This window comes from Geotrypetes seraphini, chromosome 12 (genome assembly GCF_902459505.1).
Source record: "Geotrypetes seraphini chromosome 12, aGeoSer1.1, whole genome shotgun sequence".
NCBI lineage: Eukaryota > Metazoa > Chordata > Amphibia > Gymnophiona > Dermophiidae > Geotrypetes > Geotrypetes seraphini.
The window spans coordinates 7,419,599-7,444,495 of record NC_047095.1 but is presented as its reverse complement, the minus strand read 5'-3'; the positions used below and the strand labels follow the sequence as shown (position 1 = coordinate 7,444,495).

The window sequence follows — 24,897 nt, the reverse complement described above, 5'->3', positions numbered from 1 at the left end:
AGGATGCTCCTTTTCAACATATTCAAAGGGGATCTGACTCAAGGCTTCAAGGTAAAATAACATTATTTGCAGATGACGCCAAGCTATGTAATATGGTAAGCGAATGCAATTTGCAGGATAGTATGGCACAGGACCTGCTTACATTGGAACGTTGGTCCTCGACCTGGCAGCTGGGCTTCAACGCTAAGAAATGTAAGGTCATGCACCTCGGTAGCAGAAATCCATGCAGAACTTACACCTTGAATGGTGAGACTTTAGCTAAGACTTCAGCGGAACGAGATTTAGGAGTAATCATCAGTGCAGACATGAAAACTGCCAATCAAGTGGAGAAGGCTTCATCTAAGGCAAGGCAGATGATGGGTTGTATCCGTAGAAGTTTCGTCAGCCAGAAGCCTGAAGTCTTAATGCCATTGTACAGAACTATGGTGAGACCTCACCTGGAATATTGTGTGCAATTCTGGAGGCCATATTACCCCAAAGATGTGCTAAGAGTCGAGTCGGTTCAACGGATGGCCACCAGGATAGTCTCGGGGCTCAAGGGTCTCTCGTATGAAGCGAGATTGAACAAATTGCAGCTCTACACTCTCGAAAAACGTAGGGAGAGGGGAGACATGATTGAGACATTCAAATACATCACCTGACGTGTCGAGGTGGAGGATGATATTTTCTTTCTCCAAGGTCCCTCGGCCACAAGAGGGCATCCGCTCAAACTCAGGGGCGGGAAATTTCATGGCGACACCAGGAAGTACTTCTTCACCGAAAGAGTGGTTGATCATTGGAACGTGCTTGCAGTACAGGTGATCGAGGCCAACAGCGTATCAGATTTTAAGAATAAATGGGATGCCTATGTGGGATCCCTACGAGGGTCGAGTTAAGGAATTGGGTCATTAGATGTGGGATCTCTAGGAAAGTAAACTTAGGGGGGGAGAGTCAGTAGAGTGGGCAAACTTGATGGGCTGTGACCCTTTTCTGCCTTAATCTTTCTATGTTTCTAATCACAGAATGGATATGATTCTGAAAAGACAGTTTGAGGCATTGACCTTAGGCATTAAGGTAGCAGCAGTGGCCTTTTTTGTGGCCCATATCTGCTGTGCCAGGTTGCGGAGGAGTCCCCCAGCGGATGATAACCCTTCCCCCCAGCTTATCCAGAAAGGGGTGGATTATATAGCCGATGCACTATATGATAATATCAGAGTTACCAGCAAAGTTTTGGCTTATTCCATCTCGGCCCTTAGAATGCTCTGGATCAGACAATGGGTGAGGGATTCAGCATCCAAGGTTCTCTGTACATTTGCTCTTGTTCTTGACATGGGAATTTGGGTTAAAAGAGGTGGTTGGGTTGGAAACTGTGTAACAACTATCTCACTGTGTGGCTCAGTACTCCTTGTCATCAAAATGAGACATTGATGTAACCTCTACTTAATGGCATTATACTGGTCCAGGCCATAGCTTTGTGCAACTGTACATTTAGGTGATGAAGGTGAAAGAACAACAACCTCCAGATCTATAATCATTGTCATTAATGTGGGGAAAGGGAGAGTTTGGTTGGGAGGTGGGATATCTACTGGGATGATTAAAAATGGAGCTTTTTTATACGTTGGAAACAAGAACAAAAATGCAGACAGTGTGTACAAGATGCAGGCTTTGTTTATTTTACCCAGTATTAAATGCGGTAACTAACATCACCTTTTTACAAACAACAGACCCAACACGGTCCGTGTTTCGGAAAACACACCTTCTTCAGGGGTCCATGGTGAGTAAGGTTAACAACAAATCGCAATATAAATGGATAAAAGACAAAAGCGTTTATTTGCTATGAACCGACAATGCAGCGCAAAAATGCTCTAGCTTTAGTCTTTTATCCATTTATATTGCATCTTGTACACACTGTCTGCATTTTTGTTCTTGTTTTTGTTTGCTGCTTCTGTATTGCAGACTCTGTTGGATTTCTCTTTTTGTTTGTTTGCTTTTTTATACGTTGGCATGCATTATATTGAAATTCTAATAGTTTGTTATCTTTGTTCTAGTCTCGATAGGTTGTAATACTGTGGTTCTTTTCTTGATCACCAATAAAAATTTTATTCAAAGTAAAATTAAAATAAATGATTTGCTTTTACAGAAATCAAGTCAGCAATACTTGATGATTGTAAGAAGGAGGATGAATGGAAGGTAACTTAGAACTTAATTGTATTTCACATTTGTGCTTTTAAGTAAACAATGCACAACATAGTACAATAACTACAAGCAAGCAAATTGACTTCCTGTAACTCTTTCAGGTCTTACTCTTGGATCATTTTACCACAAAATTATTGTCGTCATGTTGCAAGATGTCTGATCTTTTGGCTGAAGGCATTTCGGGTAAATATAAATGTGGGCTTTTAAAAGATATTCCACTTAAATAATTATAGCAAAATGACAGTTTCTGTTACCGTATTACTGTCTGATGACGCATAAGGAGCAAATTTACAAGAAGTATGCATTCATTTCATGGGAATTAAGTAACACATCACGCCAGCAATGATTGCTGCTGTTATTTCTATGCATAGATATTTTTCTTTTTAAAAATGTGTTATTTAGAACATCGAGAGATTGAATTCATTCAATTGCCATTATTAAGATGGAGTTGGGAAAATCCACTGCTTATTTCTAGAATAAGCTTCATAAAAAATGTTTTACTCTTTTGGGATCTTGCCAGGTACTTGTGACCAGGATTGACCACTGTTGGAGACAGGATACTGGCCTTTATGGACCTTCAGTCTGTCCCAGTATGGCAACTCTTAGGTTCTTAACTGCTTCAACACTACATCAGTTTTCTTCTACACTTTTCCCTCCATAATCATGGTGGTTAGGGGCAGAACTGGCCCGTGAATATGGAAAAATCACAAATAACTTTAGAGCTGACTCTAACCCATCGCTGTCTCCCTCCTGCCTCCTGGACCTCTCCACTGTACTTACTTTTTAAAGCCTGGTGGTCTATGGGTGAAGCGGGGCAGGAGCAATCTACCTATGCTCCTGCCCCATGCAGAGCTATAAATAAAAATGATTGCTGTGATTTCCCGCGAGACCATGGGAACTTAAGGCAGTCATTTATGTTCCCAGTTCTGCGCAGGGCAGAAGCAGAAAATCGCTCCTACCCCGCTTCACTGCTAGACCAGCAGGTTTTAAAAAGCAAGTAAGTAGAGAGGTCCAGGAGGTGGGGGTAGGTCACCCAGATGAAAACCGCAAATAACCAAAGTCACGAATTCTGAACCTGTGAATATGGAGGACGATGTGTATTTTCTTAACACAATAATGTATTTTTAACCTAAAACATATCTAACAATACTTCCGGATTCCATACGCTAGTTGTTCAATTCCAACCCGCAATCCGGGAGTTGCAGAAATCAACAAACTTTTCTGAGCACGTGCTTCACCCCCTTAGCCTAAGAGCTAACAAAAATATTGAGTTACAATTTCTACAAGCAATCCTTTGCAGAAGTCTTTTGCAGTTGCTCTGCTTCTTTTTCTTCTTTTTCATTTAAAGTTCATTTTCTCAGTGGCTTCAATGCCTTGAGACCCCTTCCCGGTGGTTTCCTGTTGGAGGAAAAAACACGGTCCCGTGGTGCCAGACTGTTGCTTCACACAGAAACTCTGGTGGATCTTTGGAGCCAGCCTACTGTGTTCCACCCATTTCTAGACTCAGGGTCTCTTCCCCTGGGAGTCTGCTTGCTGGTGATCCTGTCACGGGTTTCAAGTGCAGGTTGTATGTATCTGGAGTGAAATCCACCCAGGTTTCAAGGCACAGACTGCCTTTCCTGCCCCTGACTGCGTGGATGAGAATCCGTGGGGCTGGAGGTCGTAGATGGTGCTTGGCTGTCTGGCAATCCAAAAATCTTCCAAATTGAAGTTTCTGAGGCAGAAAAATCCTTTTCCTCCACTCAGCTGCTGTTTAAAATTGCTGACAGGCAAAACACTAATACTAGTACCCTCCATTATTTCCTATGGGAACTTCAGGGTGGCTTCTGGATCATTTTAAAAGTCATTTTCACAGTTTCTGAGGGTAGGGTTCAGGTCCCCTACCTCCCAAAATCACTATTTTTTATTTTGGGTTTTATTTTTGCCATTTTTGGTGTGAATTTGACAGCGGCCATCTTGGATTTAAAAAACGATCTTTTTTTTCTACCCTTTAATTTCTGCCTCAAAACCCCTCAATTTGCTTAAAAATTATTTAGGATGGACTCCCCAGCCCCTAATCTGTTGAATGTAGACATTGATTGCACCAGATGCTGGATCAGAGACCACATGTATTGCGTGCTGTAGCGTGCTGGGGGAGGGGGTGGGAGCTTCGGAATTCAAAGTGATGTACAATATAAAATGGGAACACAGACAAAACAAGAACAATAACATAGATGATCACGACTATTAGATACAAGAGGCATGCGGGGAGAACTACAATTGTAATAGGAAAGATAACAATAAAAGGACAAAACACGAGGAAAGGAAAAATAATAAGTAGATCCTCATAGGAATCCTATCTGTCGGAAGAAAATCTCGCCCAGAATCCATCCTGGAGTCTGGTGCAAAACGCCTGCGTTCCAAGTCTGGGGACTCTTTTGGCATGGTGCATTTATCTCAACAGAGCCCTAGCAAAAAACCTCCACACACACAATCAGAACCAACAGACAACAGTGGAGTTTCGAGAACGATGTTGTGCAGTTTTATTCAGCAAATCATAGTCTTGTGTAGTGGCTCGACACGCACGTGTTTCGGCCAATAAGGCCTGCTTCAGTCGCCTTTCTAACTCATGATCACAATTTCTCATATAATTAAGAAACTGATGATTCAAAGTAATAATAATAATAATTTTATTCTTCTATACCGCCAAAGCCATGATAGTTTGAGGCGGTTTACAATGAAAGGTGCTGGATAAACAGCGAAGTGATCACAATACAAAGTCATCGAATACAAGCTTACAGAATGGAAGAAATGGAAAGCTATAAAATTCTTAAGTAACTCAGGAAATAAAACGTAGAAGTACAGAAACTCACTGCACACACCAAATACCCTGCCATGGTTGTGGGGTGGGTTTTTTCACTGGATTTTATTCGGCTCCTCTGAAAGGCATTTTCTTCAGACCCCGCTCGTTTGACGCAACCGGTGGGCGTGTCGGGGTTTTGTTGGTCTGTTGTGTGTGTGGCGGAGCTTCCAAGTTTCAAGTTTAATAAAAATTTGTATACTGCTTATCAGTCTTTTAAGCGGTTTGTACATAATAAAATAGGATAACATACCTTAAAACAAACAGGATACCTCCCATATGGCTGTGGCAGACCTTGATTGCAGTAGTTGCCATGTAAATATTATGACTCTTATGTATCCTGCCACTGATTCTATTTTGTATCCAGTTGATACCTTTGCTGGGACCGGTCATCTCAGCTGCCCGGATTTGGGTGATGACCCTTATTTGCAGATTTTTTAGCAGGCTTCTGGCCACCTTTTTACTGCTGATCTGAAAGAACTCCATTTGGATTCTCCTTCTTTCACTTCTCAGGTTTTGGTCAAGGACTGTTTCTCCTGTGCCTTTTTTCATTCAGTCTTCAGCCCCTTGGCCTGGTTTCAGAACAATGTGATACCCCAGAAAGCTCTTTCCGACCTTCTAATGCAGGGATCTCAAAGTCCCTCCTTGAGGGCTGCAATCCAGTCGGGTTTACAGGATTTCCCCAATGAATATGCATGAGATCTATTTGCATGCACTGCTTTCAATGCATATTCATTGGGGAAATCCTGAAAACCCGACTGGATTGCGGCCCTCAAGGAGGGACTTTGAGACCCCTGTTCTAATGCGTTCCATGTCAACCAGGAAGTTAAATTGTCTGCATTTCTTTCCGCAGGCTTGGAGTGAAAGGATCGGATCTTGAGCAAGTTGGCTATCAGGAGAGTCTTCCTCTACTGTTTGGAGAGGGCTAATGATTCCTGGCCATCTGATCACCTATTTGTCCTAACTACTGCTGCCTTGCCAGGACTGGCTGGCGGCCAAGGCTTTGATCGCTCAGTGGTTTTGAATAGCCATTTCTGTGATTTCCATTGCCTGTGCCAAGCAACCACCAATTTCACTTCACGCTCACCCATCTGGAAGTATGGCTGCATCGTGGGCAATTCATCCTGATGAATGTTACGGGGTGGCTGCTGGGTCCTCTCTCCATACTTTTCCCAGTTTTGCCGAGTGGATGTGGAAGCTCGTTCTGGCCCTTTTGGGACCTCGGTGTTGAGGGCAGGCTCTTCTGTCCTTCCCAAGTTGTTACCATTGCTTTGGTACGTCAGCTAGCGTATGGAATCTGGAAGGGATGTAACAGAATGGAAGATTAGGTTTATACCTTTGATAATCTTCTTTCTGTTAGTCCCTGTAGGATTCCATATGACCCGTCCTCTCTGTGTACAGTAAGTTGTTTGGAATAGCCTGCTTCTTTCTGCCTAGATGATTCTCCTTACATGCTTGAATGCATTCCAGACAGTTGACAGATCCTGTGGATCGTTTCTATGAGTATACGCATTACCGAAGGCCTTTCTTGCGGTGCTCGTTGCACACAGCAGGTTAGTTCTACATTGTTCCTCAATGTTTTTTTTAGTTGCCTTTGTGCCTGTTTTATTGCTTATTAATATTTTGAAGAGCAAACCAGTTCCAGAATTATTTGTGTTGCTGGGGATCCTCCCCCGTGTACCCCCTTGTCATTTATTTGTACAATGTTGCTTGGCTTTGGGACTTAACTGGATATGTTTGCTAGCTCTCAGGCTAAGGGGGTGGAGCATGTGCTCTGAAAAGTTTGTGGATTTCTGCAACTCCTGGATTACGGGTTGGGATTGAACACCTAGCGTATGGAATCCTACAGGGACTAACAGAAGATTATTGAAGATATAAACCTAATCTTCCAAAGTGTATAAATTCAAACTCTTTTGAGATTAAATTTAATTCCCAACAGTTTGAATATTTGAAATAACTCCAGCATTCAAAACTTTTCTGTACTTGTGTTTTTCTGCATTTATGTGTAGTTGTGGAGGATGTTCATAAGATCCACGAGCCTGTTCCACATCTGAAAGCTATTTATTTCATCACTCCAACTGAACAGGTTAGTAATATCGCTGGCATAGATATAAAATTTGACTTTCAAGTCCTGCAATAAATTGGCCAAGGGAAGCTGTCACAAGAGATCACCTTGAAGCCAAAGCCCCAGAACCTTTATTCAATGGTAAATGCTATAGAGGAATAAAAGGTTTTTAAGGTTGCTTTGAAGCACTGAACATTATATTCATAACATAAAATGTAGCAAGGACCATGGCATGAAGTTGTGCTTATTAATGTCCCTTATTTATTTGCTGGCACTACATTCTAACCTCAGAGTAGTTAAATCTTCTGAGACTGAGAGCTCCTTTTACTAAGCTGCGTTAGCGTTTTTAGCGCATACAACGCGGCTAGAACTAATGCCAGTTCAATGCTGGCGTTAAGGTCTAGCGCGAGCAGCAATTTAGCGCGCGCTATTCCGCGCGTTAAAGCCCTAACGCGGCTTAGTAAAAGGAGCCCTGAATTTTTATTTGGAAAACTTACAGAACAAGTCCCAAATGAGACTTTTTTTTAAAAAAATATCTTTATTCCTTTTTACATTATACAAACAAGTGTACAATAAATCAAGTCATACTATACATTCTTCACTTGAAACTTTACAATCATCTTATACCATAAATTACCTCCTCTCCCTCCCTCCCTTTCCAAATATTTTTGTAACTACTCATCCTAATGTCATAAAACCCACCCATCCACCCTCCCACCCTATGCATACTAAATGGGGATAAATTCATTTATTTATTATAGTAATCAATTAATGGTCCCCACACATCTTTAAATTTCTTATAATATCCTCTCTTAATCGCCAATGTTTTTTCCATTTCATACACATGACACACTGAACTCCACCAGAAACAGTAATTCAACCCCCTGTAGTCTTTCCAGTCGTATGTTATTTGTTGGATGGCAACTCCTGTTAAAATCATTAACAGCTTATTATTATTCGAGGAGATTTGACTTTTGGCCCTCATAGACATCCCAAACAAAACTGTGTCATATGACAGGGCCCCCAAATGAGACTTTGCTGTAGCAAGCTTTTCTGTAAGGCATGTGCGATATAAAAAAACCCAAAACAAAGCTTGGAGTGGAACTCTTACCGGTAGTTCTAAAACTAGAAGTCCAGCTTCCACCTCTATAACTGCCACTGTTCTACATAACAAGGTGTTTATATTGTTCATTAATTATCATTTTGTGTTTTAAGTCTGTAGATGGGCTTATAAGGGATTTTAAGAACAAATCTTCCTACAAGTACAAAGCAGCATATGTCTACTTTTCTGATTGTAAGTGATTTTTCACATTACGCTAAGCTGTTTTCTATGTTGCATATCCAGTCGATGAATATTTCATAGGGAGGTGCCTTCATAGTCCACTTTTAGACCTTCTTTTACTAAGCCGCAGTAGAGGTTTCTACCACGGCCCAGAGCGTTAAATGCTCTGATGCGCATAGGAATTCTATGAGCGTCGGAGCATTTAGCGCTCTGGGCCGCAGTAGAAAAGGGGATGTTAGTTCATTAGCATGCCTTACAATTAGTGCATGGTAAAGCAATTTACCAAGTATTAACATATGAATTAATACATGTTGACTAAGATATAATCCTCCAAAATTAGTCAGGTATAATAGGAAAAAAAATCTTCAACTGGAAGGAAAAAGCCTCAATGAGCTCTGAATTTAGCAGTCTGCAGATCTTAAACCTGTCACCATTGGCATAAAAAAAACCTTCCGTTCCCAACAATGAAAATATAGTAACTTTACATATATAGTGAACAAAACACTTAATGCATTGCTGTAGAACCTTCTTTTTTTATTTGCACTTAAAATATACATATTTCACCTGGAGGGTTGCCCTAGTAGTGATATTCTCTTGAGACGATTCAAGGAAATTAGTCAAATTGAAGGATTCTGAATTGGCTCCCTCTTTTGCTGCCCCATCCATCACTCCAGCTTGAGGAACAAAAATGTATTGACATTCAGAAATAATCAAATCATCCACTTTATCTAATGGAAATATCTCCCTTAAATATCTACACAACAATATCTCAGGAGACAAAAGATGGCATATAGGAAAACATTCAAAATACATAATATTTTTGAATGGATACAATTTTCTAGAAACTCTAATTACCTATGGGTCATCAAGCTGTCCTTAAGAAAAGCTGAAACAGCTGATTGGTTATTAATCATAGATGAAGAAATTTGTGACAGTTCGGTGTCCATCATATCGATTTTAGAATCCACTTCATGAAACTTGTTAACTGTCTGCTGAGAAAAACTATGAAGTTGTGAGATCGTAGTTTTTATACACTCTTCCGTCCTAACCACCAGTTACCAAATATCCTTCAAAGTAATATCCTGTGATTGGTCAATTATTTTAGACTGATTTGGACAAGCCACTGCTGTTGGAAAATCACAAACCACAGAGGCTGTAATGGAGAGTGTCCATATACACTTGTAGAAATTTTTTCCTAAAAGACAACACCATCTTGGGAAGATGCCCCTAAGAGAGACCTACAGGGGTAAAAGAAGGGGAAAGAATGGATCTTCCTCACCTACTCAGGGAAACACCTGACACTGAGCGGTCAGCTGGAATAGAAGAAGGTAACTTCATTTGTACATGTTTATCCATAATGCCAGTTAATTTTGGAGTTCTGATACCTTTAATCTTTCCTTGCTTATCCATCATAAAACTAAGGAAAACCAGTACCTTGTAGAAGAAAATCAAAGTTCCAAATCCTTCTGGGTTCCAAAAGTGGCCCCCTTATGGCATGCCATATGGCCACGTGCCACAGGCGCTTGTCCTTTTTAAAGTGTTGTTCCTGTGGCAGTGGATGACATCAGACACAGACGCCATCAACACACCATTCAGCATAATTCCCCATACTCTTTCCTAGGGGGGGTCCGAGATGACAAATCGCTTTCTCCTTAGAAACATCATATTAGAACATCAGACAACGACCAGTGATGGCCAGCAATTAGAGTGCATGGACTACAATTTTAATCAAAAACTCCATCTTATAGTGATGTTTTTCAAATGTTGGGAATGGAAGTTTTTTTAATGCTGATGATGATGAGTTTGAGCTCTGCATAAAAAATAGAAACATGATGGTAGATAAAGGCCAAATGGTCTATCCAGTCTGCTCATCCACAGCATCCACTATTTCCATCTCTCCCTAAGAGACCCCACGTTCCTGTCCCACACCTTCTTGAACTCAGACACAGTCTTTGACTCTGCCACCTCTACTGTGAGACTATTCCATGCATCTACCACCGTTGCTGTAAAAAAGGTGCTATATTTTTCAGACCATAAGATGCATTGGACCATAAGACGCACCCAACTGTACAGGAGGAAAAACCAAGAAAAAACAAATTTGGTTCAGAATTTTTTTTCTTCTTGGTTTTTCATCCTCTTCACTGGTCCTGGGAAGCCTGAAGACGCCCAAAGCCTGAAGCCACCAGCATCGCCCAAAGCCCTCCTGGTACCTTTTTTAGTGGCAGTGGCCCAGCGCGGTCTCCTGGACAGCTGCCTTTGTCTTAGAAGAGCAACACACAATGCAGGATTGCGACCTTTGCACTTCCTGCCAGCCAATCACATAGTGGCGTGACCAGGCAGGAAGTGCAAATGTCGCGTTCCTGCGTTGTGCGTTGCTCTTCTAAAACAAAGGCAGCTGTCCGTAAGACCGTGCTGGATCACCACCACTAATAAAGGTATTGGGGGGGGGGGCATACAGTGTATTTGGTCCATAAGACGTATCTCCTTTTTGGGGGTGGAAAAAGTGCGTCTTGAGGTCCAAAAAATATGGTATATTCTTAGCTTACTTCTGAACCTCTCACCTCTTATCTTCATCCTATACCCTCTCATTCCTGAGCTTCCTTTCAAATGAAAGAGGTTCACCTCCTGTGCATTTAAGTCATGTAGGTATTTAAACGTCTCTATCATATTTCCTCTCTCACGCCTTTCCTCCAAAGTATATATATTGAGTTCTTTAAGTCTGTCCTAGTACGTCTTATGATGAAGACCACCAACCATTTTAGTAGTCTTCCTCTGGACCGACTCTATCTTGTTTATATCTGGTATATGGAGTTGATCTATATTGGGTAAGATTGTGGAATTTCACTGCCTTTAGTGGAGAGCTTTGTTAGGGGGTGTTGGGATGGAGGGAAATGGAGACTGGGGTTGTACTTGTTTTTGGGAATACTGTATGAAAAGTGTTAAAAATGAGACTCTACCCCATATCATAAAATAGGATGGTATGGTATTTAAAAGAATTGAGGTATGTTCTAAAGCAGTGTTTCTCAACTCAGTCCTGGAGTACCCCCTTTCCAGTCAGGTTTTCAGGATAACCATAATGAATATGGATTAAAGAAATGTGCATATAATGGAGGCAGTGTATGCAAATCAAGTTTATGCATATTCATTGTGGATATCCTGAAAACCTGACTGGTAAGGGGGTACTCCAAATACAAAAGGACTGTGGAAACTACAATGTTATTGACTTTCCTTTTATTTTTTGCAAAAATCTTCAAACAATGTTAAAAACTTGTCCACATTGATTACATTGAGATTCGACGGACCTGACATGGGCCGTGTTTCGGCAAATAAGCCTTCCTCAAGGGTCCAAGAAGGAAGTGTTGATGAAATATGCAAATGTGGAACTAGTTATCCGAATCTTGAAGTGACGATGCAAAGTAAAAAGCCCAGAGCACTATGATAACAGCACATGTTAACATAGGAATTAAAAATTGAAAAACTTTAAATGCTGCATCCCATATATGTTTGCCTCTTCTGGTTTCTTTCATTGTGGTGAATGTCTGCTCAACTTTTTTTTAATAATTTGTTGCAAAATAAAGTAGCTGTAAGGTCTTTACCAGGTATTTTTTTCCTCCCAGTTTGTCCTGATATTCTCTTTAACAAGATAAAGTCTAGTTGTGCCAAGGCAATAAAAAGGTGCAAAGAAATAAACATTTCCTTCATTCCACAGGAGTCTCAGGTAAGTTGATATTTTAACAATATTTGTATCTCTTGATTATTGTATATGGTCTTTAAGTTGGATGATTTATAACAAATGAACTCCAAAACATCTTGGCTGGGATCTCTTCCCTGGGTCAGCTCCTGGACATTTGGTTGACAGATATTTGACCAATATTCAGTGAAATGTCTGTTGGCCAAATGTCAGCTATATTATTTTTGAACCAGGTGTCCTGTTTTGTTTTTATATTCTGCAACAAGAAAGTTGACCCTGATCTCTCCACAAAAAGAGACGAAACCAAAAACTTGTGGAGAGTAGATGTCAACGACTTTATTAGAACAAATAAATAATCCACATAAAAATGTCTAGGGCCTGAACCACTGGAAACAATTGGACCCAACACGGTCCATGTTTCAACACTATTGTCTTCTTCAGGGGTCCCGATATACAGTCTTGTGGATTAAATAATAGCTATAAATTCTGTGCTGGCGATTGAGTCGGGGCAGAGCCCTGACAGTAGTGACAGAAGAAGCAGTATCCTGTCATTGCTGTCAGGGCTTCTGCCGGGTTTTTTTCATTTTTTTAATGGCACAGATATTTTGCGACAAAGTGCCCCCTAACCTCCCCGAACCCCAAAAAAACATGTCTGCCGCCGCCCGCCAATGCCGCAAATGAATGCCACCGGACAGCAGACATCGACGCCCCCCTCCCCTTACCTTAAGTTGGGAGCAGGAGAGGTGCTCAGTCCCTCCTGCTCCCCCTCCCTCCCCGAACAAAAAAAAAATGCCCGCCTTTGCCTGCCACCGCCACAAACGAATGGCAGGAGGGATTCCCACTCCCTCTTGCCATCGGCCCCTCTTCTTTCCCCAGCCCCAAAAACAAATGGCAGGAGAGATGCCCACTCCCTCCTGCCACCGGAAAGCAGACACCAATGCCCCCTCCCTGAACCTTAAGTTGGGAGCAGGAGGAGTGCTCAGTCCCTCCTGCTCCTCTGGCCTCCAGCGACTAACTGCGGGCCTTAGGCCACACCCCGATGCATCATGTTATGCATGGGGAGGGGCCTAAGGCCCTGATAAACTCAGGCACCTCGGGCTTCTCCCTTGGGAGGGGCCTGAGGCACCTGAGTCAATCAGGGACTTCTTTAGGAAGTAGCCTAAGGAAGTCCGTAATTGGCTCAGATGCCTCAGGCCCCTCCCAACGGAGGAGCCCAAAGCACCTGAGCCAGTTAGGGCCTTAGGCCCCTCCCCGTGCATCACATGATGCACCGGGGCGGGGCCTAAGTCCCACAGTTTGTTGCCGGAGGCGCAGGAGGTTGGGGGAGGGGGTTGAAGGGGACCCCTCCTGCTCTCAACTTAAGGTACGGGGAGGGGGCATCGGTGTCTGGTGGCAGGAGGGAGTGGGCATCCCTCCTGCTGTTTGTTTTGGGGAAAAGAAGAGGGGCCGATGGCAGGAGAGAGTGGGAATCCCTCCTGCCATTTGTTTGCAGTGGTGGGTGGCGGCGGGCATTTTTTTGGGTTCAGCGAGGGGGCATTTGTCGGGGGGGGGGTGGCTTGTTTTTTTATTATTTTTTTTAATTGGGCAGATACTTTGCGTGTGTAATACATGCAAAATATCAGTGCCATTAAAAAAAATGAAAAAAAACAGGCAGGTCTACAGCAGTAAACAATTGTAAAACCTAATGCAAAATAGCCAAGCAATTATTAGTGATCAAATTGCTTAGCTATTTTGTATGGGGTTTTACTCATTTGCATGGGTGGATCGGATAGGAGATTCATCGGACAGCAGTTTAGTGAATCGAGTTGGGGAACACGAATGATTGCAAAACCGGTTTTGCGACCATCGTTACAGGATAAGTAAGTTTTTAGTGAATCTAGCCCAAAGTCAATAAATTCATGGCCTATAATGTGATAGGAACCCAAGGTCCTTATTGAGTCCTGTTTTGTGGAGTTCAGAACAGTTTTATTATTTTGTTTCAAAATTCTTACATCCCTGAGTGGTTTAAATTATTTTTTTTCAGTATTCTCACCTTTATTAGGAAACTCCCTTACAAAACTCTTGCACTATATGCCTTATTTTATCACAAAAATTTAATTGCAACTTTTTATCTTCTTCGTTATATGACATTTTGCTAAAATGGATTTTAATGATCACATCCTGATAGACATATTTTGAAAATGGGGGATCATCCAGTTATCCAGGTTTTACATAATCAACAATAGTAATAATTTTATTTATATTTATTATTATTATTTTTTTTTTAGTAATAGTGTTTTTGGGTTATTTGAAAAAATGTTGGGGGTCCCTTTTTTTTCTGCACACCATGTTTTTACTTTTGTTCTTCAAATAACACTAGCATTTTTCTGATCTAGGTATTTACTCTTCATATACCAGATGTTTTCCACGGCTGCTACTGTCCAGATGTGGAAATTGAAACTGTGCTGAACCTAGTTGCCCAGCAGATTGTGACATTATGTGGCACTCTAGATGAAAACCCAGGAGTAAGATATAAAAAGTAAGGAAAAAAAAAAAAACAGACATTACTGCTGTAACAATCATCCTGATTTTTCTATCACTTGCTGTTTCTTTGGTCAACTTGAGAGAATGTTACTTTCGAAAGGTTTTCCCCTTTCCTCAAGCAGGCAAATCTTTTAGCAATTGTCTGCATTGGTTTTTTTTTTTTACTCAGAAGGGTTATGGCAAGCCTCCTAAGATACCAACAGTTTGTCAGATCTGCAAAGACACTATCCTGTTTTTATTGGTTCATGCAGTAAACTTTATGAACTGCAGTAGCTCGAGGTAATTGCTGCCTTATGGAATGTGTTTCAATTTGGCTGTCTCATTTTGACCCCAGAAATTTCTCCTTGGCATATTGTGACAATGGTTTTGAAATTTCAGTATGGGCATGTAAAGCACAATCGCCTTAAGTCAGAAAGGTAAGTCAGAAAGGTAAGTCAGAAAGGCATATATTATTTAAAGAAAAAGTCTCAAATAGTGTTCTTCTGGGAGGGGTCGCATCTAATTCAGGGGCCCTTTTACTAAAGCTTAGCATTCAGGAACTGACCTCTTTTCTTTCTCAACCAATAGACATAAGAGAAGCTCACACTTGAATTTTGTTTCTCTACCGGTTAGAGGATGTAAATTTAAAGGCACATCAGCAACATCTTTTCTCTTATCAGGCAGCATTTTGGGGTAAAGATCTGGAACAATTACTTATGCTTACTAATACTTATGGGGAATTTAGGAGACACCTAAAAACGTATCTGTTCCTGAAGTACTTAGGTAGCTGATTGCACAATCTCTCCCACAATAACTGATCTCTAAAATTATTAGTCACTAGTTTTCAAATTTGTTAGTTCTACTCAATTTGTAGCATTTTTAATCATTGTAAACCGCATAGAACTTCACGATCATGTGGGATATAAACTGTTGTTATTATTATTAATACATGCTAAACACTGCCCATCCACCTGTGGGCCACGTGGCACTTAGCCCATATTAATATCCATTCATGTGTACTAAACTTTAGTAAAAGGGCCCCTCAGTTGGCTAGTCTGTGTATGTATTTGTTACATAAAATTAATCAAGTGTCGGATAAGGATTTACATGGGGAACGTTTTTAAGGTCAGACTATTTCCTGATATTTAGATTTTAACTGGTCCATTTTCGATGTTTGTTTTAGGTTTTTTTGAAATGCGTGTTAAATAGATTTTAGCTTACTCTAAGGGGCTGTTCTATTGAAGTGCACTTAAGATGTTAAGGCATGCCTTAAGTGCCAATTGTTGGGGATGTGCCCAAGTACATCCTCTGCAATTATTATGTATGTTTAATTTGTATACCGCTTAGCATTTAGCACACACTAATATCCTTTAGTGTGTGCTAAGCTTAGTAAAACGGCCCCTGAGTGTTTCACACATCCTAGTAAAATCCCTTTGTAAAGTGTGCTATGAAAACCAATGACGATATTGCCTGTTAATCTTTGTGCTGTTTTTTTTAGCTTGGCAGCTTCCCTGTAGCTTTTGGATGCCATAAGTCTTTGTTCATAACTGCTAGGATTTCCCCCCTTGCTTATTTGCACTCACCAATGTGGCTTTTGCAGTATGGAGGGTGGTTATCCCCCATATTTCCCTTGGATCATAGTGCCCATCAGAGCCTCGTTACAGGTGTGCTTTATGGTTGGCTTAAAGATGATGCCTTTTGCATATAATCAGGGTTTCTTCTTCCAAGGGAATGCATCTGTAGCTTTCTCAGTTCCAAGCCAGCCACAGGAATAGATATCTCAGTCTATGTCTTATATATTATATTGGATATCACCGCCATGCAGTCAGACCAGCTTGTTTATGAGCTCTCTTGTTAGGAGAAATTCATTCAACAACAAAGAGAACTTTGCTGAGGTTTGCTGTTTTTATACAGAGTGATATCTCTTTGCATCTTATATTTTCAATAATGTTTAGCCAGATATTTACTGGGTAAGCCAAGATTATACAGAGGCCTCACAATTTTCAAAGTATCTTACTATGATAGAAAGTGTTTCACATGTATTAAAATTACCTTTACCCAGTGTGACTAAAAGTTCATGTCGTGATCCATAATTTTAGCCGCACTTAAGAAGAAGCATTCCTGGGGCTATATTAAATCAGGGGAGGAAAGGTATGTGTATAGATGACATTTTCAAATTTTAGCAAGTAGTTCTCCAGCAAAACCCTATCTACAGAAAAAGCTGGAGGAGATGGCCGCTTATACTTTGTACCCACATCAAGATTCAAAGTGAAAAATGTGTGTGGTTTTCTTTGAGAATTGGTGCTAATCAGTAAATAAAAAAAAAATACGGGTGGTCATTGTCTCAATGTGGACAATTTGAAGATTAGGTCTAATAGAACTTGCTGTCTATAAATTGCAATTTTATCGCTAGATCTGTGTTTCCAAAATGGAAATGTTTCTTGATATTATTATATGGTGGTAAACATTAGATCTGTTTTTTACAATTTGTGACTATAAATTTCATGGACTCTTTTTCTGTTTTAGGCAAATATTAGATAATGCTAACGTACTTGCAAATCTAGTGGAAGAGAAACTTGTGCAATACTATAAAACAGATGAAGAAGGAAAAGTTAAGGTAACATTTAACAGCAAATAATTTTTATGCTTTAACTTTTATTATGTTGTTAGTATCTTCCCTTATCGTTCTAGTCCAAATTTAGTAAAAATCAAACTTAATTCTCTTTTGTTTTTTATTTGATAGACATTCGGGGCTCCTTTTACAAAGGTGTGTTAGGGCCTTAACGCGCGGAATAGCGCGCGCTAAATTGCCACGTGTGCTAGCCGCTACTGCCTCCTTTTAAGCAGGCGGTAATTTTTCAGCTAGTACGCGCTATAGCACGCGCTAATCTTGTGCGTGCGCTAAAAATGTTAGCGCACCTTTGTAAAAGGAGCCCTTGGTTGATTAGAGATACAAAATGAAAAAACCCCCCATAATTTAAAGTTCTTTTGAAAGCAGAACCAAAATCTTGGGATTATTGTATTTTTTAGGGATTACTAATTAGGAATTTCTGTTGTGTTTTTTGTTTTGTTTCTTAACCTTTCATACTTATAGGTAGAAGCCAATGTATTTTAATTTTACCACTGAATAGGAGTGTTTCAATAAAAAAGTACTGTGTTCAAGAGTTTATGGTACAGATATTTATTTATATCTGTCACTGATCAAATGTCAGGGTGAAATGGTACAGCATGAGAGATAGCATGTATGTTTGACACATTAAGCAATGCTCCTGGGCTGTAAAGGTCAGTACATAAGCTCTGAATTCAAATGTAAAGAGGTCATTATAATAATAATCATGGAATAATACTTTTGAATTTATTTAGGAGTCGGTATTTTTTAAAAGATGAACCTTTGGTGCCAAAGGATGTGATGAAAGCCATAAGCATAACTGGGTTTAAAAAAGGTTTGAACTGGTTTCCATAAATCATTATTAAGATGGACTTGGGAAAAGCCACTGCTGTCTGCATTTTGAGTTCCTGCCTGGCATAGCCTTGCCAGCGCCTTCAGGGGGAGGTGCAGGCCTTCAAGGGGGGGACAGACCAGGGGAGGGGGGCCCTGGTGTAGAAGTACACGGAGGGAGGGAGGGAAGGGGGGGTTCAAAGAGACGTGTATATGCCGGACTTGTGGGGGGGGGGGGGAATAAAATAATGGGTCTGAAAATAGAGGAGAGGAAGAGAGATGATGGACAATGGGATTTAGGGAGGGAAAGAACAGAAAGGGAGAGAAGTTGGACAGAAGGGATGGTGTGGAAGGGGGATAGAGATACTGGATAGGAGGGTAGTTGGGAAAAGAAAGGGAGAGACGGTGGACCCTTGGGTGGTGGGGAAGGAGAGAGAGATGCTGGATGAAAGGGTAGTTAAGAAAAGATGGATCTGTGGATGGAGACGAAAAAAAAGAAAGATGCCAGACCTCCGGGGGAGGGAAGGGAAACGGAAGGGGAGGACAGAGATGGCAGATGGATGGTTAGAACGGAGAAAGAAAAAAGAAGGAGACCCTGGCAAGGAAGTTATCAGAAGACAACCAGAGCCTGGGACCAACAAGATTTGAATGACCAGACAACAAAAGGTAGAAAAACTAATTATATTTTCCCTTTTGTGATTACAATATGTCAGATTTGAAACATGTATCCTGCCAGAGCTGGTGTTAGACCGCAAATGTGAGCTAGGATTTAAGAGAGAGAGGAAAAGTCTTTTTTGTTTGTTTATTTTGTTTACACCACAGCGCCAGTGTGGTTAGGAGAAGGAAAAGGGGGTGAAGAGGCTATAAAATAAACCCACCAGGATGTTTGAAAAAAACACCTAATTGGGCAGGAAAATTGAATCGAAAAACCAATTCAGTAGGCTGAATCGAATCGAAATTTTTTTCCTGAATCGGGCAGCACTACTAACAAGTTTCGCTGATCAGATCATCTGTTCATATTGTTTAGGGCTCCGCAGCATCAAAGCCAACAATTGCTAGGTGGATAAGGGAGGTGATTTTGCCAGCATATGTACTATCAGGAAAGAAAACTCTTTCACTAAAAGTTCGCTCAACCAGGTCTGTAGCAAGTTAGTGGGTGGAGTCCTGGTCCCTATCATTGGAGAACATTGTCAGGCGGCTATGTGGTTTTCTGTCCACACCTTCGCCAGGCACTATCACGTGGATGTGACCACTCGGTCTGTAGCAGCATTTGGAGCCTCTGTTTTGTTAGCAGTGGTGGCTGTATCTCACCTTCAGTGAATAGAGCTGCTTTGCTACATCCCATTCGTCTGGATTCATCTGCTGCTAATGAACTGATAATTTTCTTTCCCTTAGTTAAGCAAACAAATCCAGAGCCTGCCCTCTGTGGTAGAATGCGGTCATTTGTTGTTTACCGAACATAGCTGCTGTTTTCCCTGGACAGGTTTTTCTGAGCTGTTTCTTTTGTTTCCTTTGTGCATAGTTGCTTTCAGTGCTGTGGCTGAGGAGGGAGTATTAGTGCTGCTGTTTGTTCCTGTTCCTTCTGCTTTGATACTGAGAATACTGGGCAGCCAGGGAGCGTACCATCTTATATACATTTCTCCCTCCGTATTCGCGGTTTCGAGTATTCACGGTTTTTAGCTTGCTGGCTCCTCCCCCCCCCACAAATTACATCAGCTTGCATAGAGAAATCGCTGATTCCAAGTGTTTATAGAGAAAATTGCTGATTCCCAGCACTTTCTTCATCGTGTTTTGCCTCTCCTTCAGGAACAGGCCAGGTATCCCACCATGTTATTTGCTATTTCACTATATTCACAATGTTTTTTAATAGAAAACAGTGAATAACATATGAAAAAGTTATTCGCATTTTTTCTGTATTTGTGGTTCTGTTATGATAGGGGATTAACAGAACCACAAATAATGCGAATAACCAGAAAAAATGCGAATAACAAAAACGGAGGGAGAAGTGTATTTCATAGCTCATTGTAATCTATCTCTGCCTGCTGGTGGATGGACACAACCCAGTCGTCTGGACTCATCTGCTGTGACTAAGGGAAAGAAAATTATCAGGTAAGACATAATTTTACCTTATTTGAATGTACCAGGGATTGTTTCTTTTCTAACAAGTACACAGTGATTTCACTGGGGCAAGATTATTAAATATATATGTAAAATGTTACCATATAAGAAAAGATTGTAAAGAGAGAAGGCAAACGAGAAAAGAAAAGATTGTAAAGAGAGAAGGCAAAAGAGAAAAGAGTAGGAGTGTAGGAGTAGTCTAGTGGTTAGAGCAGCTGCCTTAGCACCCTGAGGTTATGAGTTTGATTCCCACTGCAGCTCCTTGTGACTCTGGACAAGTCACTTAACACTGCATTGCCCCAGGTATAAAAGAAGAACCTGTCTAAAATATGTAAACTGCTTTGATTGTGTAAAGATTAGGTTCTTACATGGATAATCGTCTTTCTGTTAATACACACAGGAGTATGTACAGCCCCCCTGTGGGTTTTGTAATTTGCCTGCTTTCTGCCTCTGCCAACTCTATATTCCGGAACTGGAGTAGTTCTTCTGTCAGTTGGATGAACATGAATGAATGATTACTAATAAATACTGAGTTTGTTGAGTGTTGGAGCTCCTTATGTGTTGATGGTAGATGCACACAGCAAGTTGCAAGTTTATGATAATTATTGTTCTTTTTTATGAGTTACAGAGCAGAACAGGAATGTATGCTATCTCCAGGGATGTTCTCCATGACCCTCTTATTTTCTTCTGTTACAGTGGAGATCGATTGCTTTGGTATAAACTGAAGAAGACACTATACTCCACTGGTGAAGGAGGAGGAGTTGGAAGATGTGATTGACACCCTTCTATAAGTGGTGTGCGAGCACGGATATATCACCTAACATACAGACTCCTGTGTGTATTAACAGAAAGAAGATTATCCTAATCTTTCATTCAACAGTGACTAACCCAGGTCTCAAGTACGTGGTAAGATCCCAAGGAGTAAAACAGATTTTATGCTGCTTATCTTAGGAATAAGCAGTGGATTTCCCCAAACCATCTTAATAATGGCTTATGAACTTTTGTTTTGGGAAATTATCCAAATTGTTTTTTTAAATCGTGCTAAACTAACTGCTTTCACCACTTTCTCTGGCAATAAATTCCAGAGTTTAATTTCACATTTATTGAAGAAATATTTCCTCCAGTTTGTTTTAAATCTACTACTTAACTTCATCGCATGTCCCCTTGGTTCTAGTATTTTTGGAAAGAGTAAACAAGCGATTTACATATATTGATCTCATGTGTATTCATTATTGTAATCTTGAAATCCCAACTAACTAGGTGTCTAGTTGATGGTTGAGAACCCTTAGTTTATGTAGTGCTTTAAAATATTTTAGAATTAATGTAATGTAATGTAATTTATTTCTTATATACCGCTACATCCGTTAGGTTCTAAGCGGTTTACAGAAAATATACATTAAGATTAGAAATAAGAAAGGTACTTGAAAAATTCCCTTACTGTCCCGAAGGCTCACAATCTAACTAAAGTACCTGGAGGGTAATAGAGAAGTGAAAAGTAGAGTTAGAGGAAAAATAAAAATAAAATAAACATTTTAACAAGACAGCATTGATCTATAAAACTATACCTCTATCTTTTTTTCAGGGTAAAACCCAGTCCCAGCTATTAATAGTGGATCGTGGATTTGACCCTGTTTCCACAGTACTGCATGAACTCACCTTCCAGGCGATGGCCTATGATCTGCTACCAATTGAAAAAGATATTTATTGGTAATAGCTTTCTAATTGCTTTAATTTTATTATAAAATGTCCATGTTTCTTTGATAGCTGCAATACGTTCTGTTCATTCCAGTTTTCTTTCCTCATGTATGACTAGATTGGCAACAGAGTAAAAGATTGATTTTTGAGCAGCTCTCATTTCTTATCCTAAATTTCTAAATCGAGGATGGCCACTTTCAGTGTAGCTTTACAACCAGCTCACTGTTTCATTAGATTTTCAAGGACTATACCCAACTCCAGGTTATGCCTCCACAACACTTGCCTAATTGTTTTCTTCTCCTTAATATATTCCTTAAATGTATACAATTTCTTATATACTGTCTGCCAACCTGAAAGCTATTGAAGCAGGGTACAATTGGGTAAAGTAGGTATTTTTCTGTCTCAGGAGAGCTTACAATCTAAGGGGCTCATAATTTAAAAAAAAAGTCCAAAAAGGGGCCTAAATCGGTACTTGGACGATCAAAAAGTCAGATCGTCCAAGTAGCGATAATCAAAGCTGGTTTTAGACATATCTAAAACCAGCTTAGGCCTTTCCCTTGCCTCTAAACGCCTAGAGCAAAAAGAGGCATTTTTAGAGGAGGGGAAAGGGCGGGAGGTGGGCCGACCTAGACTTAGTCGTACAGCAAGTATAATCAAAAGCTTGAACAGGTTACCTAGTCAGAACTTATACATTTTGACTTAGACCAAGTTAAAACAGGTATAAGTTCCAAAAAGGGGCCGCTGAGCTGATCGCGGCTGCCGCAATCAGCTCAGCGGCCCCGGCAACCTGCCCACCCCTCCACTGCAATGATCGCGGCAGGAGAGATGCTTCATCTCCCCTGCCGTGACAACGATCCCCAAAATGCCACGGTCCCATGCCGCGATCCTCATGAACCGTGGCATTTCAGGGGATTGCTATTGTGACATGAAAGGTAGCCAGTCTCTCCTGTTGAGATGCGACCCCCCACCCCCGAATCAATACAGGCAGGAGGGAGCCCAACCCCTCCTGTCCACGATGCACCCCCCACCCCCCACTAAGATACGGGCAAGAGGGAGCCCAACCCCTCCTGCCCATGATGAACCCCCACCCCCCAGTTCAGGAGGGGGGTCGATTGTGGCAGGAGAGATCGTTGTGGTTGGGGGGGGGTGGATTCTGTAACCTGTAGTGTTTTTGACAGACACCGGTTACAGAATCCAGCTTTTAGGTGAAGGACTGGCCCCTCCTTCGCCTAAAAGCTTTTGTTTTGGGCGTTTGGGACTTAGGCCTCTTTTTGGTTGATTATGTGTTGTAAGTTTAGACGTAGTGGTGATCTGGCCGTTTAAACTGCTGAACGTAGAGGCAGGCCATTCTAAAAAAAAACCCTCATTTTGGATGTTTTTTTTGTGAATGGACATTTTACCTGCTGCTACTTTCAGCATTTAGGGCCTTAGGCCAAAAGGGGACGTTTGTTTTGATTATGGTCCTCCATGTTTGTACCTGATGCAGTAGAGGGTTAAGTGAAGATCACAAGAAACTGCAGTGGGATTTGAACTTTTATCCATCATCTTTACATATTTATTACTTTAGTCTGATAAAAGGTGGTGCAGCTGTGCATCTTGTGCTGACATGAATATTCAAGGTGCAGACTTTTAGCCTACCAAAGACTAGTTTTATTATTTCTACAAAGCTTTAAGAAGTCCAAGTGAGCACACAGAGAAGAGAGAAAGAAGCAGACTTTAGAAGCCCAGATGATCGATTACAGGTGTTTTACCCAAGGACCCTGCAAGAATACACCATTTCTGATATTGATGTGTGTTCAGTATGGCCCCATAAAAATGTTTTTGTCTACGTGTGCTAAGTTCAGTGGTTTGGGAGTTAGAAAACTGGTGTCAATTCAATCCAATCCAAAGATCCCACTTTTTTTGGTTTCAAAAATGATTACAAACCAGCTTCATAGATTATAGCTTACTAGTTTGAAAATGGTGCATGATATGATCCACAATACAAAAGATGATCAGTTGCTGCTGGTGGACAGTTGCAGTTTATATGCTTTATCTGTTGACCCAAGTATGGAATAAAAACTAAAATGGCCAGAAGGGACCGTAGAAGACAAATGCGAATAGGGATTGTGTGGAAGACCCTGATCAATTTTCAGAGGGTTGTGTTCGTGAGGAGCTATCTAAATTAAAGGTAGACAAAGCAATGGGGCCAGATGGTATCCATCCAAGGGTGCTGAAGGATCTAAGGAAAGTTCTTGATTAGTCTTTACTCTTTGGCCCTGTTTCTGTATAGGACGCCCATCCCCACTAGCCCTAAGGTGTGATTGGCCCAGGCTCGTAGGCACCTGGGCCAATCAGGCCTTAGACTTAGCGGGGAAGGGGCGGGCCCATCTCATTTCGACGAGGCGGGCCTGTCGACTGGACGGCAGCAAGACCCGTCCAACCGACCAACATTTAAAGGTTAGTTGGGGGGGAGGTTAGGGGAGTCATGGGGGGTCCGGATGGGGTACGGCTTTCCGACAGGAGGGGTTCGGCACCCTCCTCCTGCCCGTGATTGGACAGGCAGCCATGGCCGCTATACTTATTGTGGCAGGGAGATCCCTTGCCACGATAAGTACAGCGGCCGCGTCTACTTACAATACATTTTAAGTGTCTCTTCCTCTACTAGGGAGACGCGTAGGGCCGCCTAGGTTCGCCTAAGGCCCTTAGGCGAGCTTAGGTGTCTTGCGGGCCTCCCTAGGCTCCCGGAGGCGCCTTCAATATAGGCGGCCTGCCTGGGGAGCATTTTTTTAAAAAACTTGCATCCCGATTGGTTGATTAGACAGCTGTAGGATGCCTACAGCTGCCTAAAATCGGAACGGCACTTTGCAGAATCAGAGCCTTTATATATAACATCAACATTTTTGTGGCCACAGGAACCCATTACACGACCCATGGCACTCGGCACTCTCCTTCTTAGAGGGATAAGTGGTGTTCAGCCACATGAAATCGAGCAATAACAGGTCTGTGATGCTCTTAGGATAGGAGGCAAAGTTCAGTTGTGGATTAGGAATTAGTTATCAGATAGAAAACAGAGGGTAGGGTTAAATGGTCATTTTTCTCAATGGAGGAG

General features: G+C 41.3%; 1 protein-coding gene across 4 annotated transcripts in view; it reads left to right on the top strand.

The window, feature by feature from the left end:
• STXBP3 (syntaxin binding protein 3) overlaps positions 1-24,897 on the top strand; it is a 71,803-nt gene that overhangs the window by 12,284 nt on the left and 34,622 nt on the right. For all 4 annotated transcript variants that reach the window (XM_033916716.1, XM_033916714.1, XM_033916713.1 and 1 more), the window contains 8 exons: positions 2,120-2,169; positions 2,277-2,358; positions 7,024-7,100; positions 8,295-8,373; positions 11,979-12,079; positions 14,428-14,570; positions 17,081-17,171; positions 21,694-21,818. In XM_033916716.1, the coding sequence (XP_033772607.1) occupies positions 2,328-2,358; positions 7,024-7,100; positions 8,295-8,373; positions 11,979-12,079; positions 14,428-14,570; positions 17,081-17,171; positions 21,694-21,818 (647 nt within the window). In that variant the 5' untranslated portion in view covers positions 2,120-2,169; positions 2,277-2,327. The remainder of the gene's footprint in view (positions 1-2,119; positions 2,170-2,276; positions 2,359-7,023; positions 7,101-8,294; positions 8,374-11,978; positions 12,080-14,427; positions 14,571-17,080; positions 17,172-21,693; positions 21,819-24,897) is intronic.